Genomic DNA, 18418 nt, shown 5'->3' on the forward strand with positions numbered 1-18418 from the left:
ATAGCAACTACTGGGTTGACTTTACTTTCTTAGCTTCTTTCCTTCTGTGTCTCTTCTCCCTCAACTTGGCACCTCTACTATCACTGCCAAACTCCTTAGTGGAGGAAGTATCTACAAAATGTATATCTCCAATAGTGACACCCTCTACTTGAGCCCTCTTCACCTGCAGCTCTTTCGCTTTAGTAGCATCCTTCTCCTTCTTTCCGGCAGCTTGTTCCGTGACGGGTGTAGGGAACAATGTAGCAGTCATAACTTCTCGTTGAAGTACTTCATGTACGACACCATGATGAGCAGGATCTTTCTTCAATTCTTCTTCTTTTTGTTCTAAAACCCTTCTATCCTCCAAATCCCTCTCTTCATCCCTGAATTCCCAAGCAGTTCGTTCCACACCTTTCGAGCTGTTTTCCCTCGTTCGACTGCCAAAAGAACCTTCTTGACCTACACCCGAATCCCATCTTTGCTCTTCCAATCGTTCGGCACTCGTACTGGGATGAGAGTCGTGGGCTAAGTCGATCTGTCGTGCTCGAGCAGCATCATGCTCTTTCGTCGAAGGGTTTATAGGAGTCTGGACACCGAGCAAAGGCTCCATACCTTGCTGGAAAGCAGTCTGCAAAGGTATAGACTGAAATCAAATCAGCCAAAAATCTCACACAATGCTAAAACTGAGTGCGGGTGAGGAGAGAATGGTATCAGAAAGCCATGCATGGTTTATAACCATAAGTTTACTGTGAAGTCTTAAAGACTAATCAAATGGTCATCATTGAAATGGGTGGAAGAGGTGGATCGAAGGTGTTTGATATGGGATACTGTACTGAGAGAATAATAACTCACCTGATTAAACGTAACAGAAAGGAAAGGACAAGATCGACAAGTCAGCATTAATCCTTCATTCCATATACATCACATCAGATATCAGAGTAAGGTGAAAAGGTTTTCAGAAAGTGAAGAAATATAATAATAACCATGGTTTATGTCTTCAGAACGAAGGTTATGTCATATTTTGTTTCATCCGAGTGAAGTGTAGAAGAAGTATAAATGGTAGAGCTCAAGGTTTCGGATAGGAGGATGACTACTCACTCTTCGTTTGAACTCTTCCTCAATATCTTTCAGCTTTCGAATAGCTTCGACTCTAGCTTTACTGATATTGTGTTTCTCAGCAAGCTCAGCAACTTTTCGTCCTCGTCTCAATTCGGCATACACCTGATTCTGCGTGTAATCGGAAAGAGGTGGAGGAGGTCGGAAAGTTGGGTTACTGCTATATGGCTAACATTTCGAAGTATCAGGATATGCCCACATGACAATAGGCCAGAACTAACTTACCACCTTGTCACCCAGCCATTTCGCCTTTTGACCTTTTACAGGCTCACGATACTGTGATCCTTCGGATTTGATCCAATCGGCAAAGAAGATGTTACTGGACACCTTCCTTGGAGGTTGACGTTCCTCTCCGGCAGCTGTCGAGGCATGCCTTCGAGCGATGGTACGTCGACATGTTTTGGATACGGCTTGGAATGGGATTCTAGAAGGACCTGCTACGGAAGTGGTGAAAGGCATTGTGAATGTAGTTTATATGTGATAGCGAAGTAGGAAGGAGATGGGATGATAAATTTCGAAAATCAACGAGGATGATCGATGCAGATGCAGGTGCATGATTTGTTGGGCGTATGCTGCCGGAGTTATGCGGGATTACATATCCTATGCATAGATCCCACGTCGTGTGGCGCGGTGAGCTCAAGAGCGCCGGGAGTATGGTGGTGATGTCCGCTTCTCTTCTTGCGAACAAAGTCAAAAGTCGAAACAGAGAGAGCTGTTGAACAGGTGCGAGTATCTCATAGAGATTATCATCAGAATTGAACATCGACAGAACTACCCAGACCAAGGCGAATACATTCAAAAGCACAACAAGCACAAGATTCATATAGTCTACTTCATCGATTTTCGGCATCCTCTGGAGAAACACATCATTCGATAACCGCTATTCATCAATCTTCCCTCTGTCCCAATCTCATCAACATGACTACCAGATCACTCGGCCCTCTACCTGCCAACCTCTGCGCCCACCTCCAAAACACCTCACGGGGCTTCCAAGCCAAGACTTCCGTGCCATTCTCAACATCCTCCTTAGCCATATCTTCCATCCTCTTGCGCTCAGGTCTGATATCCAACGTATCGCTAGGATCACCCGCAGGTCCAGATCCGTCGGCATTCCAGTCATTACCCATACCAGCTAGGAAATTGTGGATAGGTCTGAAACATCGAAATGGTCAACCTGTATTACGTAGGATGGGATTAGTATCAAAACCTTCATTCAGGGTAGTGGTCAGCCGAGATGAATTGGGTAGATTGTTAGTGGGTAAGAGAGCTAGGAACGTAGCGGGCGTAGGGATGGGGGAAATCTTGATTGTAAGGACGGAAGAAGATGCGAAAGCCGGTAGGACAGGGACAAATAGGTATTTGGAAGGATGGGAAGCATGGAGAGCTGGTTTAGGAGGTGAAGTCATATGCAGAGTGGGATAGATTTGGGTTTTGGTGGACATGTTATGTTAGGATTAGAGAACGACTGACTCGATATGTTATACAAACATCAAACATTGGCATGATATGATAGATACCCTGTATGAAGATTATACTATTCATATATTATGATGCGTGGTATATATACACTATATAGCTACAAGTAAGATTTATTGCGTAGATCTCTATCGAGAATTCACTTCGAATCTATATCCGCTCAACTCCACATCCTCGTTCTCCCGACTATACTATCACGCTTTCAGTGGCAATGGCAGTAACGTACGTTCCAGAGAGAGACCTTGAGTCTTGATCTCCGTCAACCGGTCCAGATGAGCCTTGATACTGTCTCGAGCTTGTCCAGCTCTTTCTTGATCCCCTTCTTGTCGATAATACTCTGCCAGTCTCATCAGCTTGACTAACTAGTCGGTTATCGAGTACAATTGACGACTAACGCACCTTTAAGACGATAAGCAAACCACAATCCAAGGATCACTTGTCCAACTCCATCAGGACGGTCTTTCCCGCCCATTAATTTGGCCAGTTCTTTCCCTGTCTCCAACTGCCTATACATCCTCTCTCTCCCTCCATAGTGATGAGTGCTGGTGGTAAAGGCGAAAATAAGAAGTCGAAGGATATTATTATTCGATCGAACACTTATTTCGTAAGCGTTCGAAAGCTGTTTCTTGGAGTTGACCACGTTCTCATCGATCAGACTAGCCAACAGATATCCAGCACCGTTGAACATCGCACTGGTGCTTCCTTTGCACTTTTCGGCTAAAGCATGAACCTTGTCTCGATTCTCAGGATGTGCTGGCAACTTGGTGAGACGATGTTGACTTCCCATCAGACCGATATCGGCGATCAAGCCGAATTCGCTGCCTTGATTGATCAACCTCTTGCAAGCATTGTAGTACTTGGCGGCCGTCTCCTTGATTCCAATGAGCATCGCATATTGCGCCATCAGCAGGCAAAGATGAGGTGCGAATAAGCGGAATAAGTCATGGTTCCGTAGGTAATCCACGGTATCCATCAAGAGCTGGTCTTCGTCAGCGAGACCGTGATTATCTTGCAACTCACCTTATAGCTCGCTTCGAACTCGCTCCTAAACATCAAGGCCGTGGCATGCTCAATCATCATTTCGCCTCTGATGATCATAACCTCCTTTTGCTGAATCTGAGTTTGTGCGATTCCATGTAGATGTGAGACTGTCGCTGAATCAGCTTGAATTCATCGACCGCTACAAAAAATGATACTCACAGCCGGTATCCCACATATCTTCAGCACGTACTGCGTTCTCGTGTAGTCTGAGGGCATTGGAATGCAGGATAGTTTTGCATGTTTGGTTGGAGCCGGTGAAGTCTCGCCGGCTGACCACGGTGGTGAGGTAGGTGAGCATGTAGAGTATATTTGGCGGGGTGACTTGTACTTGTATTGGTTCGCCTCCGGGAATATTGAGCTAAAATGATCAGCACAAGATCACACATCATTAATACTCACATCCATTACCCCTCCATTCGCTCGCAGGTGATTGAATAAGCCAGATTCGGCCGTCCCGTCCATCAAAGCATAGATGTGTTTGAGGCAATTCTTCGCATTGAGATCGTTTCCTATACGACCTTCCCATAGAGCTCGTAAGATCAGATAATGTATGATAAAGGAGGCTTCCCAGATACGATCATTGCCCTGACCAGCCAAATGAATAGGTTTTGACAAGTCCTCAGTCAATTCTATGACTGATGAGAAAGCGGAAAGAGCTTGGGCGGCTAGTTCCCAACGACGATATACGAATATGAAGCGAGCTTTCGTCAACGCTGCCAGTCGGACTATCTGGAAGTGTCTTTTGGCATAGGCTTCGGCCTGAGAGAATGGAAGTCAGCAGAATGAATGTAATTTGGATAACTCACCATTAGCTCATCACAAACTGCAAGGAATTCTGCTGATCCAGTTTGCTCGACGAACTCGAGGTAAAGTAAGTGAAGGGCATAGCGATGTGAGGTGTGGTCTCTGCAACAGGTCATAAGCAAGATTCAATCTGATAAAAGTGCTAGCCTCGGGCTTACCTGTTGGTATTCAACGCTTGCTGAACCATCTTTTTACCAAGATTCTGTTTACCCTGTTTTCACCTTCATGAGTATTCTGTTCCTTCCAGAGCTAAGAGGAACTTACTTGAATGAAAGCGACGCGGATGTGGAGCAGTTCTAGCTGATGTCTCAGACGCATGAACGATGTTTGTCTTTGTGAGATGTAGTACTAGATGGGTGTCAAGTCAGTCACCCCTATCAGACCGCGTGACAGAGGGTCACCCACGGAGTGACCGATTACATCTTGAATATCTCCTATCAACCTCGATAAATCGACTCCTCGATTTCTCTCGCTGTCCTTTCCTTTTCCCGTACTATTCCCAATACAAGCCGTATAGACCTTCAATCCGACGATCCCAAATTCAAGCCCAAATGCTACTCGCTCCCGTTCGGACAGATCGGGATATGCCAAACCAGTTCGAAGGAAATCGAGAGCTACCAATTGCAGGTCCAGGGCTTTTGCAGCTGCATATGGATCATGAATGAATGGTTGAGCGGGACTGCGATTGTACACTGGCGCTATGGGTATACCTGAGCTTGGATCTGCCGATATCGAAGGATGTACGAACGCTTGTTGCAGATGCTGATGAGATGCTCGATGAGCTGAGAGAGCGAAGTGATATAAAAGAGCAGAGTTGGGCAGAGGATGAGGGGACCTAGAAGGCAGGGGAGGTGTTTTAGATACTTGGTACAGCTCTGGCGAAAGCTTTCGTCTTTTCATGTCATTGGTGATGGCATGTCCGGGGTCGAGAAGAGATGTAGGGGCATGAGAATCGGAATGGTGTGGTATATGATGCGATGAGCTCGACGCCTGTGGCTGTGGGTATTGGTTTGATGACCCATGCATCTTGGGTTTTCGGAGCCCTTTCTGGCTCGACCAGGGAGGGCCTGAACTGCTGGGTATGTATCCAACGAGAGGAGTATGGGTATCAGAGATTGTAACACGGTAATTGCGAAGAGATGAGGAAGAAATCAACATTTTCATAACTGGTAACCTGTCAACAAAGAAACGCGTCAGATATTGATTCGTAATGTGGTTAGGATTGAATTCGTAATCGGCTGCTGTTCACATTAGGAAATGATTGTAATGTCGGTGATACACCGCAGATTGGATGGTTGAATGATGAGAATACATCTGGTTGACATGATGTTTTCCATGTTTTCGTTTTGTTTACTCGCTCTTTCAACTCACTGTATCACACCTTCACCAACGATATTCACTTTATCACCTTGCAACATCTATCGCTAAGATCAATCCCGATTCTGCATGACTCTGTCAATTTTGCTATCCCAAGATTACATACGATTAAATCAAATCAAACGCAATGTTCGACCATGGGTTTGACCCGGGCTATGTCTTCAGACATCCAGTGTTTTTGGTAACATTTATCATCGCTATACCAGCTTGGATCATTGCCTTTGCAAGTCAAGCAGCGGCCGAGGCAAAATACTGTGAGTCGATTCAAATCACAACCTTGGACTATAGTACATGGAGTTAACGCAGTTTCTTAGCCTCTGCTGATGGACGGACACCTGTGGTGAACACTCTATGGTTTAATATATGGATTCAATTGTGGGTTTGATCTCAACAATCGCCACCATGACATGTATGCTGATGGTACTGTAGGGCGGTCATAATACATCTATTGTAGGTCGATGATCGACTCGAATTCAGCTGACATCTAGCCTGGCTCTTGCTTCCGATTCCCTCGCCATTCATCGATTCCAACTGGCTGTCGTCTTAGCTATCGCCACCGTCTTCGCTGTCCATGGTGTGGAGTTCATATTCCAGCCTCAAGGTGCACTCATTGCCGTCGGAGTAGGATGGTTGTTGCTCACCATGGTCGATGTAAGTGAAGTAGGAATCACAGGTCTTCAACAGGATGTCTTGCTGATCATAATCCCACACACACATAGCTCGTCTGGATCATCTACCTTACTTCGGAGGAAGAATCTTTCTTCTACAATCTACTGAATTCAGGTGGTACAGGGGGTTTATCGGGTCCCGACAGAAGGATGCGTTCAGCTCCTATTGCTCGTCGAGACTCTGTATCTGGCTTTGGTAACGGCGGTGGTGAGATGGGTATAGGAGGTGGAATGAACAACATGTCCAGAGGGATTTCCTCACACAGCATCGGAGGACGTGGAGGTGGTATAGGTGGAGGTTATCCTGTCGGAGGTGGAAGTGGTGGATATGCTCCAGCTGCTACGGAAGGTACTCCTCAAAAAGCATCTTCGGCGAGGAACGACTATGCTAGTCCAGGAGGTGAAGAACCGGAATATAAACATCGTGCCAAGTGAGTATTATTTTCACTTCTGCTTCTATCATTCATAACATGTTCAACAGCTGACACAACGCATATAGAGCAATGTACGCTTACTCAGCTTCTCCCGATGATCCCAACGAGGTATCTTTCGCCAAAGGGGACATCTTGGAGGTGCTGGATAATACGGGTAAATGGTTCCAAGTGAGAACACCAGCAGGTGCTACAGGTGTAAGTGAACATGAGAAATATCGTGTGACTCGCCAAATATCATTTACTGAGTACACCAAATCCGCAGATCGCTCCTTCCAATTATCTCACCTTGCTCTAAGGTAACTCCCTGCTTCCTAACAACTCTACCTCCTATCGATATTGCGACGAAATGAAAGAACGAACGAACCGAAACGCAGCGAAAAGCATACTAAACGAAATCAAATCTTCTATCACTCAACTAGGAACAACCATTTCTTGCTCATCAAGGACCATTAGCAGTTCCTGTGGAAATATTGAAATTACCAAAAATACCTCTTCTACGTAACTTACCATGCATTAGATATAATTGTGATGTGACACACAAATGCCCCACGAAACATATATACTCAATGTGCGTGTGCATGTGCATCCGTTACTTCGTACTTCGTTTAAATAGAATATGTACTCATGATATCTATATGATACAACTGTTCTCCTCCTGGAACCTCTCTTCAATCACTTCTTTCCCTTCTTCTTCTTCTTCTTTTTCGAATTACCACCTGATGTACTTGGTGCAGGTGCCGAGGTGTTATTAGCCGTGGCATCTGGTGATGGTGCTCGGGATGCATCAGCTGAAGTAGGGGTTGATTCGATATTTTCGGGTTGAGGAGTAGTTTCGGCGGGGAGATCAACGGTATCATCTAGTTCTGTTGCGTCGCCCTTGTTGGTCATCTGCTGCTGATCCGAGGAAGTCCCGTTGGTGATGGGGGCAGAAACATCCTCTTCAACGGGTGGCTTGACATCGACAGTCGATTTTGGGAGACCTGTCGCAGGTGGCTGGGGATCGGAAACATCCTCCGGGACTGAATTCGCTTCTTCAGGAGCTCGATCGTCTTCCGTTGCAAGCGTGACGGTTACGTTGCCAGACGCAGCCGAGGCGGGCAGAGGATCAATATCAGTGACTTCTACAGCATCAACAGCAGGACCCGGTAAGCTCTCATCGATGACCGCCTGAGGTACCGTTTCTGTTTGCGTTATCGAGCCTGTGTCTTGTACTTCAAGTGATTGGGTGGAAGTTTCGGTGGTGTCTGGGATCATGCTATTTTCTTTTTGATGTGAACTACCCGTTGCTTCGTGAAGTTCGTCCACCACTGGACCAGGCGCACTTTCATTGACAACCGCCTGGGGCGGCGATTCCTTTCTGTCTTCGTGGATCACGGCATCAATGGGCTTTTGGGTTGCTGGAACTTCTTCGGCCCCAACTTCATCTTCTTTCACCTTCACTTCATCCTCTTCTACCTTCACTTCATCATCCTTTACCTTCACTTCATCTTCTTCTACCTTCACCTTTTCTTCGCTGATTTTGCGATTGACGTGGATATGCGTAGGTGGTTCCTGATGATGTAAAGCGTGCTTCACTTCTACCGCAACAGCAGCTTCTTCACCTGTCAGACCGATGTTCATAGCTTCCAGCTGCGCTTCCATGTTCTCAACCGTATGCGTATCGCTTTCTCTCAAGTTCGCTGGTTCAGGTACCGACGTATGCGTAGCATTTCCAGTAGGTCCCGAGGGCTGGGGCGAATCGAAGACTGCGTCGATACCATCGGAGTGAGGCGCTTGAGGAGGAGGTGTGTTTTTCGGAGTTGGAGTTGCAAGATGGGGTATAGCGGGTAGCTTGGAGGAAGATGAGAAAGGTGAGTTAAAGGTGACAGGCGAAGAGACTAGTGGTAAAGTTCGTGGAGGTGGAGTCTTGGGTTCGACACTATTACCATTACCATTCACCACTGGTTCCTTTTCCAAACCCTCTGAATTAGCCTTGACCCATCCCGCTAGCTCGTGCAGCTTGTTTGCTAAATCTTTGGGAATTTCCTGTGAGGAGAGATCGGTAAACACTCCATCATTCAGCTTGTCTACTAAGAAAGGGACTACCATCCGGCACCATAGATCCGCACTAGCTACACAGACCCTCTTAGCCTCTCGTCGCTTTGCTGCTCTGGCTTCAGGTGTCATCTGTACCTCTGAATTCCGCCGCAGCAGATCAGCTCGAGGAGCAGATGGGGTTCTTCCGTGACCCGGTCGACTCTTCACGGGAGATAACGGTAATTCATCGGAGAACGATGTTGCTTGAGTGACGTATTGTAGCAGAACACTGGTTGATGTCAGGAGAGAGGATGTATGTATGGAAATGATCTGCGAATGGAGCTCGAGAGGTGCAAGTAAACGAAGGCTGTTGAATGCTGTCAGATAGGCGTTGACGAGGGTCGCAATAGGGGGGTAGTGAGATACCGAATCTACCGAGGGTAGAGGTGGAGGTGATGAGGAGGAGGAGACGATATGAGGTATATGTTCTGCCGTTATAAGGATCTGGGCAGGTGGCAACACAGCTTTCGCTGAATCTCGCAACATGGAGGAGAAGTCGTTCGATGCGGTTGCCAATGCCTGAGAGAATGTCGCTAGTACTGTTGAAGAGAAGGGCGCAGATATTAACGGGGCAAAGTCCAATCCCACTCTCGAAAATGACATGGCGCAGTAACTTAATTGAACTAGGATAGAAGACATTGAAGCAGAGTCGGTTGATATCCTCGGTATATATGCCGTGACAAGGTCGACGAGGTCATTGATAGCTTGATTGGCGAAGGATGTGATATGTATGCCTGCGATGGCAGATGGTGAGGTTTCGAGGAAGATAGCAGTGAATTGAGCAATGATATCGTAGACGTGTTCTCGGAAGAGATCGATGTATTTTCGAAGATACCGGACTGGTTCACCTTTGTCTCTGTCGATAGAAAGCAGCTGAGCACGGAAGTTGTGGTATCTACTGGAAATGAAAACCAGACCTAATCCATTTTCGTCCATGGCATCGAGTCGTCGTAAGAAGGATACTGTCTTGACCAGAGCGGGGAGTTTGACGGGTTCACGAAGCAAAGCAAGCAGCTGGGCAAGCATCAACTGCAATATACCTTCAACTTCCCTATTGACATCTTGGACTAATGCGACTTTGGGGTATTTATTTGACAATGAGTGACAATGATTGAGTAATTCCATTGCTTCTTGATAATAACCATTTCTAACACATGTTTCCATAAGCTGAGGAAGCTCGAGCAGATCCAACAGTTTATCTTGATGCTCCTGGACTAGTGTCGCTTTTCCCCTTATATTCTGTATACTCGATGTAGTACTGGTGAATGTCTTACATTCGTCTTCCAAAGAGGGTATGGCACCTATCAATTTACCTAAACTGTCCGAAAAGTCATCGAACGCCGAGCTGACGGCGGAGGAGCATTTGTGCACAGAAATGAAAGTGGGATATTCACGAAAGCAGAGGTTGGTCAGATCGGATTCTACTGTCGAAGATTCGGCGGATATGAGTTGCGGTTGTCGAAGGAGTTCATGGAGGGATAAGGACAGTAACTGGTCGACATATTGGACAGCAGAAGGATTAGAGAAGTCGATCGTCGGGGAAGAAGATTGGAGCAGGTCGAGTAAGGTGGGTGGTGGATCTGGGTGGGGATCAGCTCGTGAGACGGCGTCAAGGACGAGAAACCTGATGTCAACATACCTTGTTCTCCTGTAAATGGGATGGACTCTTTGTCAACAAGTTGATCCTGATCATGATCCTGACTAGCTTGGTCGCCCTGTCCGAAGTTGGACACTCCAAGGATGTCAACCTGTTCTCCGTCTATATTCATATCCATGATCCTAGGCGGTACTCTCTTGGTGACATGTGAGTTGTTTGATGGGTGTGGTATGGGTTATATGTTATACGCTGGATGTTGATGATATTCTGGTGTTGATGGGTGTGGGTGTGGGTGTTGTTACGTACGTGACACTGTCGCGGATAGTGAGATGACGGAGATCGGATCCAACTCCGCGGTAATCTACCCCTTTGATGATGTTTCGAGATGAATAAGAAGTCGAGTTGATAATCGAACAATGTTCATTCGTTGATGTGAACATTCCATAAATCATTCGTAGCCGTTGTCATCTATACACTCAGCCATTTTCCTCTTCGGCCAACATCACGACGCTGCTCGACCAATCTACTTACAGCATTGGTCTGCATTGGTCTGCGTCACTCATATATACCCTGCATTGAATATCACCCCATCCACCCATCATGCGACGTCTTTCCCCTTCAACGCTTCGTCAGAGAGTCTTACCGCCAATCTCGCAAAGGGTCTTCAGTGTCTCGCCGACTACAATTAGAACACTCAAGACAAGCACTAGCTCATACCTCCCTAGATCGACATCGTCGAGGCGGACTTTCGTAGCATCTTCGACGAATCATGCTCCAGAAGAACCTTATGAACCAGCTGATCAGGTGCATGAAGAAGAGACACCAGACGAGCCTTCGATACCGCACAGTGATACGGAGGACCTATTTCAGCATACCACATCGGTCATAAATCCATCAAAACCCTCCTCTGCCCTACCAATGGAGCTTGGCCCTGCTTTGACTCACTTGTCGACTGCCTTCTTGAGTGGCAACCAGCATTTGGCGGAGGACATACGATTATCGCAACCGTTCACCCACGTCGTCAGCTTCCCCGATTCTTCAGGTAGGCCACGTACAGAACCTGCAGAGCCCACACAAGAGCTAGATGAATCTGCCCTCGAAGCTGTCTTAGCTCTTGCATCGCCCTTTGAAGGAGGAGAAGCTTACGTGACCGATGCAGTCAAAAGGCTAGCGAATGAGCTGAATGCGGATATAGTGAGGTTCGACTTAGTAACCGGGCTGGGACTGGACGGTCTATCGTCCCCGCTGGGCAGTAGAGGTGAGCATCATCTTCTCCGTAATCGTCGTCTTGTTCCAGCTGATCACTTCACATCAGGCATTGAACCTCCCTCTTTACCCCAATCCCTTAATCCTCTGTATTTGCCTGCACCACAGCCCCTGGTGACTGCGAAAAAGGAGATGATCGACCCGGAGGACCAGGATGATCAAGGTGGTATGCCAGGAATGTTCGCTAGTGTACCTATAGCCGTCGTCGGCGGTGGAGGGGGGATGATGCCTTCCGGTTTGGGTGGTTTACCGGGGATGGGCGGAATGGAAGAAGATTTGCCTCAAGGTCAGATCAACGACGAATGGGTCCACTTCTTTAGCAAAATCATCAACGCTGGTCAATCTCAACCTGGTAAAAAACGTATAATTGCTCTCGAATCAACCATTGCAATGTCCAAAACCTTTCCCATTTGGTGGGCATCCTTCGTCGAAGCTGTCAAACAAAGGAGGAAGGGTTCAATCACACCGTCTAAATTGAGTCGAAAGGGTCAAACCGCCCATATAGAAGAGCCGTCTTTGTTATACCCAACCAGCATCGTCCTTCAGTGTACACCGTCCTTGACTCTACCCCATACAGCGGCCGCATTTGCTTCAGCAGCGAGGGACGAAGATGGGTCATTACGCGAAGAGGATGAGCATCATGAAGAGATGGAAGAAGAGGAGGCAGACAGGAATATGGATCCTGCTCAAGCAGCTCTGGCCGCTATCGAGGAAAAATTCAAAAGCATGGGAATCAGTGTTCACTCTCACGTGGAAGTGGTCAAACCGAGAAATGATGCCAAGTTATGGTGGGGCAGTGAGGAAAGCGATGTCAGTGGCAGAAAGGAAGGTGATAAGGGAAGATTAAGCTTGATGCTTGCCAAGGGGTGAGTGCATATATCTGTGGTCTTCACTGACGCCCATCTGCAGAATACCCGCAATCCTTCCCTCGTTTGGCAGCAAAGCGACAGAGAATGGTCAGAAACCCACAAATCCACTCCGTCGATTTTTGATGAATCGGTTCGGTGCACCCCCTAATCAACCCGCTAATTCTGCGAACTCGCTTGTATGGAAAGCATATCCTGTGATCCCTCAGCATAGGAATTTCCAGGCCGAAAAGGAAGCGAGAGTCCACCAGCGGAGAGTATGGACAGCTGCTCTGATTCAAAGAGCTGTTCATCAGCTTGGTGGTGTTCTAATCAACCCATTAGAGGTGTTATCAACGAGCGAGATCACCGGTCGTCCTCTAACGAGGAAAACCGAATCAAGCGGAGCTGGGAAAGGTTGGGGTAATACGGTCATATCATGGAACGATGCTATGCACATAGCCAGTATTGCATTGGGTACAGCCATTCGGTCGGGAAATTTAGAGCGTGGTGCGGTGAAAATCACATGGCAGAATATCATCCAAGCTAGAAAGGCTATGGGAGAAGAGAAAAAGATAGCCTCGGAGCAGATCAAAAGGCATTTACCATCTGGAGCCGTTAAAATCGATTCGAAGATGAAGGCAGACATAGAGAATGCGCCTCAAAGCGTGGTCGATCCGGTCGTTGAACAGATCAAGAAGTCAAAGAGTCTATCGCAACATGAAAAGAGGTTATTGCCCTGCATAGTCGATCCTACCAAACTTGCTTCCACCTCATTTATAGACGTTCACCTTCCTGAGAAGACTGTGGATGGTATCCGATCGATGGTCTCTTTACCTCTTCTGTTCCCCGAAGCATTCAGAGGCGGAGTCTTGAAGGATCATGCTACAACTGGAGCTTTGTTGTTTGGTCCTCCTGGTACCGGTAAAACGCTACTCGCTCGAGCCGTAGCAGCGGAGAGTGGTGCGAGAATGTTGGCGATCCAACCTAGTGATGTCAACGACATGTATGTCGGAGAGGGAGAGAAGCTGTAAGTTGTGCTATTAGTCTACAAAGCGACCTAGCTTACAATGACTCCACTCCATTGCAGTGTCAAAGCTGTCTTCAATCTCGCTCGTCGCCTATCTCCATGTGTTGTCTTCCTGGATGAAGTCGATGCTCTGTTTGGCGCTCGTATATCTCGTGGCTCGGCAGGATCGATGTCACACAATTTACTACTTACTGAATTCATGCAAGAAATGGATGGTTTGAGTTCGGCTATCGCAAACAAGGATAAAAGGGTAGTGGTCATAGGAGCAACCAACAGACCTTTCGATCTGGATGATGCTGTACTTAGACGACTTCCGAGACGATTACTGGTGGACTTGCCGAGTGTAGAAGGTAGACAAGGTGAGTAGTTGAACCCCGCATCACTGTCTCAAGCTGACATTTTTATTCTCTTAGCTATTTTGGAGATTCTGCTGAGAGGAGAGACACTCGCAGATGATGTCGATCTGCAAAAATTAGCTAAAGAGACGGACGGGTTCTCCGGTTCTGATCTGAAACGTGAGTGTCCCTCTTGGTCACAAAGGGAAAGATCATTGATTATTTTTGTAGATCTCTGTGTCAGCGCCGCTCTGGCTGCAGTCAAGGATACCGTCCAAGTACCCTGGTCCAAGAAGTCTGCGACAGATCCGAATGCTTCGATCCCATCACCTGTTCACTCATCAGCTGGTACTGGTGGAGGTGCACAGTCTGAAGTACTGGTATTTGCTCCCTCTGAAGGTGGTGGAGGTGGCAGGAAGAAGGCTCAGGTGAAACGAGAGAAGACTGCAGCTCCTCTAGCTGGGCCCTCTCGGCTGGTATTGAATACTACCGCATCCGTTCAGCCTGTACCTGAAGATGCCGAAAAAGGTTTATCGAGTGTGGAAGGCGAAGGAGAGGGTGATCAACAGATTGCTCAAGGAGACGTCGATGAGCTGCTATCGGCGAACAAAGCGGGATATGAACCATCATCAGATGATTCCATAATTGCAGAAGAAGGAGAAGGGGAATCTGCAGAATCTGATTTGCCTGAACCAGTAGTCAGAGTTCTAAGCTGGAAGCATTTCAAGATTGCATTAGAAGAGATTAGACCCTCGAGTTCAGAAGAAGGTAGTCTGCCCGAGCTCAGGAAGTGGTCTGAGCAATTCGGGGAAGGTGGAACTAGAAAGGGCAAGAAGAGTGGTTTTGGTAAAGGGTTTGGATTCGGTGAAGAGAAAACAGGTGATAGGGAATCAGGGTACGGGAAAGTCAAACAAGATGATTGAGGGGCATTTGCATCGCACCTACATACATACATCGATACATACACATATAGACATGAGTGAATCTGCATACATCTATTCATGGTCTGGTCTGGAAAGGTCTGCGGAGATGACGAGGAAACGAGTAACACGTCATGTTGATAAATACAATTTGAGTGTTGATCGGATCTACTGTGTTCCTGATAAACATGAAACACATCAACGTTACAATCATCTAATGGGCACATTGATTCAAAGGTATTTACATTCTTCATCATCTCCACGTAGTCGAGATACCTGGGTGTTACCCAGTGACGAGATCAAGGGCGTGCCTTTAGATGAACATTGCGGAAAGAAGGAGATCTACAATGATTGATTCGTTATCAGGATCTACAATCATTATCACCCCAGAATAGACCTTTAATCCGAACTTTGATAGACATGAAACGAATAACTTTATACAAATCGCTTCGGTAACAAGGAACATCGTACACGGTCCTCGTCCCTTTCAAACGATCGACAAAGCAGTGTTGAGGCGTTGAAGTTTAGCTCGGATGAGTCGACATTCAGAGCGATTCGGAATGTGCATAAAAAGCGCTCTTCTTCACACCTTTCATTCATTCTCCCTTACTTGTCTTCTTACCATCATCTGAATTCAATCCTGTTCTCAATTTCGATCTTTGTGAATCCATTCGTTGTTGTCTTGTTCTTGGCATTGCTTCTGCGAAACGGTTTTACAATGTTTGTCCAAACTCTCGTTGCTCTATTTGCCTTATTACCCTTGGCATTATCTTCCCCAGCGGCAAGCACAGCTTCCATCTCCAGTGTCGATCTCAAGTCCCTCTCTTCCATCCAAAGATCGAATTTCCCAGATATCGCTTCGAAAATTCCCCAAAACTGTCCAGTCGGCAACATCAGCGTGCCATTGAATGGGATAGCAGGATTATCCCTACCCAGCGGACAGACCGTATCTAATATAGCTGTTGGAAGAGGTATTAAGAACTATACATGTACTTCAGGAATATATGCTTCAGCTGGTGCTTTGGCAAAGTGAGTCCTCTGTCTTTGTGATATATTGCAGTATTGTCATTCACTTCCTTCCTGTTGGTTGTCCTTTGTACTAACAATGACCTTATATAACAGCCTCTTCGACGTATCTTGTTTATACACTTTGACATCTGGCTTTATTGATCCCAATACTATCAGTGGTCTTCTTCCCAAAATGGCTTTCTCGGCCCTATCTTTCCCAGATGCCGGTAAATTACCTATTGCTATTCATCATGAATTCGTGTAAGTCATCTCAATGGATTAAAACCATAGTGATATCCTGCTAAGTTTATGATATGTTCAGTGCCACACCAGGATCGTCCACACCTGGAGCTATATCTCCCGAATTCTCCACTGCGACTGACAAAGTCATCCTCAGCAAAGTGGCCAGTGCCAATGCTCCCTCTGATCCTACCACCAATGTACCATGGTTGCAGCTAGCCGCTTTGGACGGACAAGGGACTTTGTCCAGATCTGTCTTCCGATTGAACACTTTCAAAGGTCAACCTCCTACCTCAGTAAGCTAATTCCTCACTCAAATACATCACAACTTGTGTTGACTGATGATCTTGATTAGTGCACGACCGAAGGCGAGCAGCTGAGCGTCCAATATGCCTCAATGTACTTCTTCACAAAGTGATCGAGGACGATTTCTTCCTCAATTTAACTTCAGTATATTCATTTATTAGCTACATGACCTCTGTCTATAATCTTTCAAAACTGTTAAATCTAGATACAACGGAATATGGGGAGTTCAATGAGATGCTAGATAAAAATCCAAATCGGGTTACTTAATAGATTGCTAATTGATCAATACGAATTGTACTATTCACCATCCAAGAGGTCCCAACCTTCGCTAAGATCTTCCCCTGATCCCTCTGTTGGTTTGACACCCCATCGATTTTCTTCTGAGCTCAAGACACTTTGGACAACTTTAGCAACGTCCAAGCCAAATCCAAGATGTCGTAAGACATGACTCGTACCCGGTTCGTGAGTTCTTCGACCCAAATCATGGGAAGAGGACATTGCTGCGATCAGCTCAAGGATCGATGTGGCCGAAATCAATATCGAATCTGGATTGATTGACGCCGTTCGACTTGGGTTATCTTCATCCGAATCATCTCGATAATCTTGCCCATCTGGTATTCCGATTCCTTGTACACCTTGAGACCAGGCCATATAAGCCACCGAGAATGAGAATAGAGCAAAAGAAGTGAGGAATTGTCGATGTTTGTTCATGGATTTAGCGATGATCCCAGAGATATTGGGTTGAGCGAAGACTTTGCTTGCTGAGAGTGAACTACGAGATTTGAGTTTACTGGCTATTGATGCGGTGCTGGACATCCAGAGCACATTCTTATCCCTCCACTTGGTCGTACCTACAAACGGCGTGTTCGCTTTCATTGTGGGTCGACCGATATGGCGTGACTCGAAGGGAGGAGGGGGTGTCGGGGTGAAAGGGAGGGTTATCGATAGATACGAGGTGATGAGGGATACTAAGTGGATGGTATGAAGTAAAGCGGCGTTTATATGCGTAGACGGATAGACTGAAATGTCAGCATAGTCCCAAGAAAATATCACTTACGTCTCAGAGCATCCGGACTTGGGAGTGTTAATCCTGCTATCGTCCATTCCCCGATCGATTTCTTCTTCAATCCGAATACGTTGACAGCTTCTCTGACTAGGACACGCCGAGCATTTATGATATGGTACCCGATATCGCGTTGTTGCTCTTCACAACGTTTGATGGCATTCCTGAGGGAGGCTTCAGGCTTAGCGCTAGATTGGAGACTGTCCAAATTGGCCCGTCTTTGCGAGATGGTGCGGTCCGATATGCGTTTCTTGCCTATCTATCAGCACAGATTCGAATGTCGAGCACTCACTTGTTTCGATCTTGCTCTCTCTATTTCTGATAGCTCTTCTGAGCTCTGCACACCTTTGTTCCTTCTCATCCATCTCTGCTCTTACTGTCCTCCAAGCGTTTTGACCTCGGATGATATTTCTAGAGCTTGTTGAGTTTTGTGAACCATTAAGCAGGATCGCAGCATTGGCGATGATTGAATCGATTTGCGCTTGTATGTTCTTCAGGGCCTCATTATGAAGAGCGATTCTAAAATGGGAATTTGTCAACAGAGAGTCCCAGCAGGGGACAAACGATCATGGCCACCGATGACCCACCCTTCTCTGAGACAAGCGGCGCAGTAAAGAGGATGCTGCTGTTGATGACAACACGGACATCTGGGTGGTAGGGCATTATCGGTCATTGTGGAGAGGGACAGGGCGCTGATTGGAACATCATGGGTGCTGGTATCCTCCCTGTATCCAACCTTATTAGTCGCTGACTTGTGTGCTATCTATAATGACTTGTGACAAGGTATGAATGTACTGGTCAAACAATCCAACACCAATACGATCTATCTAGCATTCA

General features: G+C 46.6%; 9 protein-coding genes across 9 annotated transcripts; 5 read left to right on the top strand and 4 right to left on the bottom strand.

Moving 5' to 3' along the window:
• Window positions 1-7: 7 nt before the first annotated feature.
• L199_001187 (uncharacterized protein) lies at window positions 8-1554 on the bottom strand (the record flags this gene model as incomplete). The annotated part of the gene is made up of 3 exons (XM_064886942.1): window positions 8-622; window positions 1078-1263; window positions 1321-1554. The coding sequence occupies 3 exons, from the start codon at window positions 1552-1554 to the stop codon at window positions 8-10; spliced, it is 1035 nt and encodes a 344-aa protein (XP_064743014.1).
• Window positions 1555-2013: 459 nt separating this feature from the next.
• L199_001188 (uncharacterized protein) lies at window positions 2014-2517 on the top strand (the record flags this gene model as incomplete). Its single annotated transcript, XM_064886943.1, has 1 exon — window positions 2014-2517. The coding sequence occupies one exon, from the start codon at window positions 2014-2016 to the stop codon at window positions 2515-2517; it is 504 nt and encodes a 167-aa protein (XP_064743015.1).
• Window positions 2518-2765: 248 nt separating this feature from the next.
• L199_001189 (uncharacterized protein) lies at window positions 2766-5316 on the bottom strand (the record flags this gene model as incomplete). The annotated part of the gene is made up of 9 exons (XM_064886944.1): window positions 2766-2908; window positions 2971-3442; window positions 3592-3719; window positions 3772-3970; window positions 4021-4371; window positions 4419-4518; window positions 4575-4627; window positions 4681-4764; window positions 4822-5316. The coding sequence occupies 9 exons, from the start codon at window positions 5314-5316 to the stop codon at window positions 2766-2768; spliced, it is 2025 nt and encodes a 674-aa protein (XP_064743016.1).
• Window positions 5317-5920: 604 nt separating this feature from the next.
• On the top strand, window positions 5921-6247 carry L199_001190 (high osmolarity signaling protein SHO1; the record flags this gene model as incomplete). Its single annotated transcript, XM_064886945.1, has 3 exons — window positions 5921-6047; window positions 6108-6168; window positions 6223-6247. The coding sequence occupies 3 exons, from the start codon at window positions 5921-5923 to the stop codon at window positions 6245-6247; spliced, it is 213 nt and encodes a 70-aa protein (XP_064743017.1).
• A 188-nt stretch (window positions 6248-6435) lies between these two features.
• On the top strand, window positions 6436-7190 carry L199_001191 (uncharacterized protein; the record flags this gene model as incomplete). The annotated part of the gene is made up of 4 exons (XM_064886946.1): window positions 6436-6444; window positions 6513-6892; window positions 6961-7090; window positions 7158-7190. 4 exons carry the CDS (start codon window positions 6436-6438, stop codon window positions 7188-7190), a joined length of 552 nt encoding a protein of 183 aa, XP_064743018.1.
• A 377-nt stretch (window positions 7191-7567) lies between these two features.
• On the bottom strand, window positions 7568-10746 carry L199_001192 (uncharacterized protein; the record flags this gene model as incomplete). The annotated part of the gene is made up of 2 exons (XM_064886947.1): window positions 7568-10551; window positions 10611-10746. 2 exons carry the CDS (start codon window positions 10744-10746, stop codon window positions 7568-7570), a joined length of 3120 nt encoding a protein of 1039 aa, XP_064743019.1.
• Window positions 10747-11168: 422 nt separating this feature from the next.
• Window positions 11169-14967, top strand: L199_001193 (uncharacterized protein; the record flags this gene model as incomplete). The annotated part of the gene is made up of 6 exons (XM_064886948.1): window positions 11169-11826; window positions 11884-12700; window positions 12744-13709; window positions 13770-14068; window positions 14123-14224; window positions 14276-14967. 6 exons carry the CDS (start codon window positions 11169-11171, stop codon window positions 14965-14967), a joined length of 3534 nt encoding a protein of 1177 aa, XP_064743020.1.
• A 715-nt stretch (window positions 14968-15682) lies between these two features.
• On the top strand, window positions 15683-16630 carry L199_001194 (uncharacterized protein; the record flags this gene model as incomplete). The annotated part of the gene is made up of 4 exons (XM_064886949.1): window positions 15683-15993; window positions 16087-16233; window positions 16295-16508; window positions 16568-16630. 4 exons carry the CDS (start codon window positions 15683-15685, stop codon window positions 16628-16630), a joined length of 735 nt encoding a protein of 244 aa, XP_064743021.1.
• Window positions 16631-16815: 185 nt separating this feature from the next.
• On the bottom strand, window positions 16816-18254 carry L199_001195 (uncharacterized protein; the record flags this gene model as incomplete). Its single annotated transcript, XM_064886950.1, has 4 exons — window positions 16816-17486; window positions 17576-17671; window positions 17874-18100; window positions 18169-18254. The coding sequence occupies 4 exons, from the start codon at window positions 18252-18254 to the stop codon at window positions 16816-16818; spliced, it is 1080 nt and encodes a 359-aa protein (XP_064743022.1).
• Between the last annotated feature and the right edge of the window lie 164 nt (window positions 18255-18418).

The sequence above is a fragment of the Kwoniella botswanensis genome, chromosome 1 (genome assembly GCF_036426115.1).
Source record: "Kwoniella botswanensis chromosome 1, complete sequence".
Lineage (NCBI taxonomy): Eukaryota > Fungi > Basidiomycota > Tremellomycetes > Tremellales > Cryptococcaceae > Kwoniella > Kwoniella botswanensis.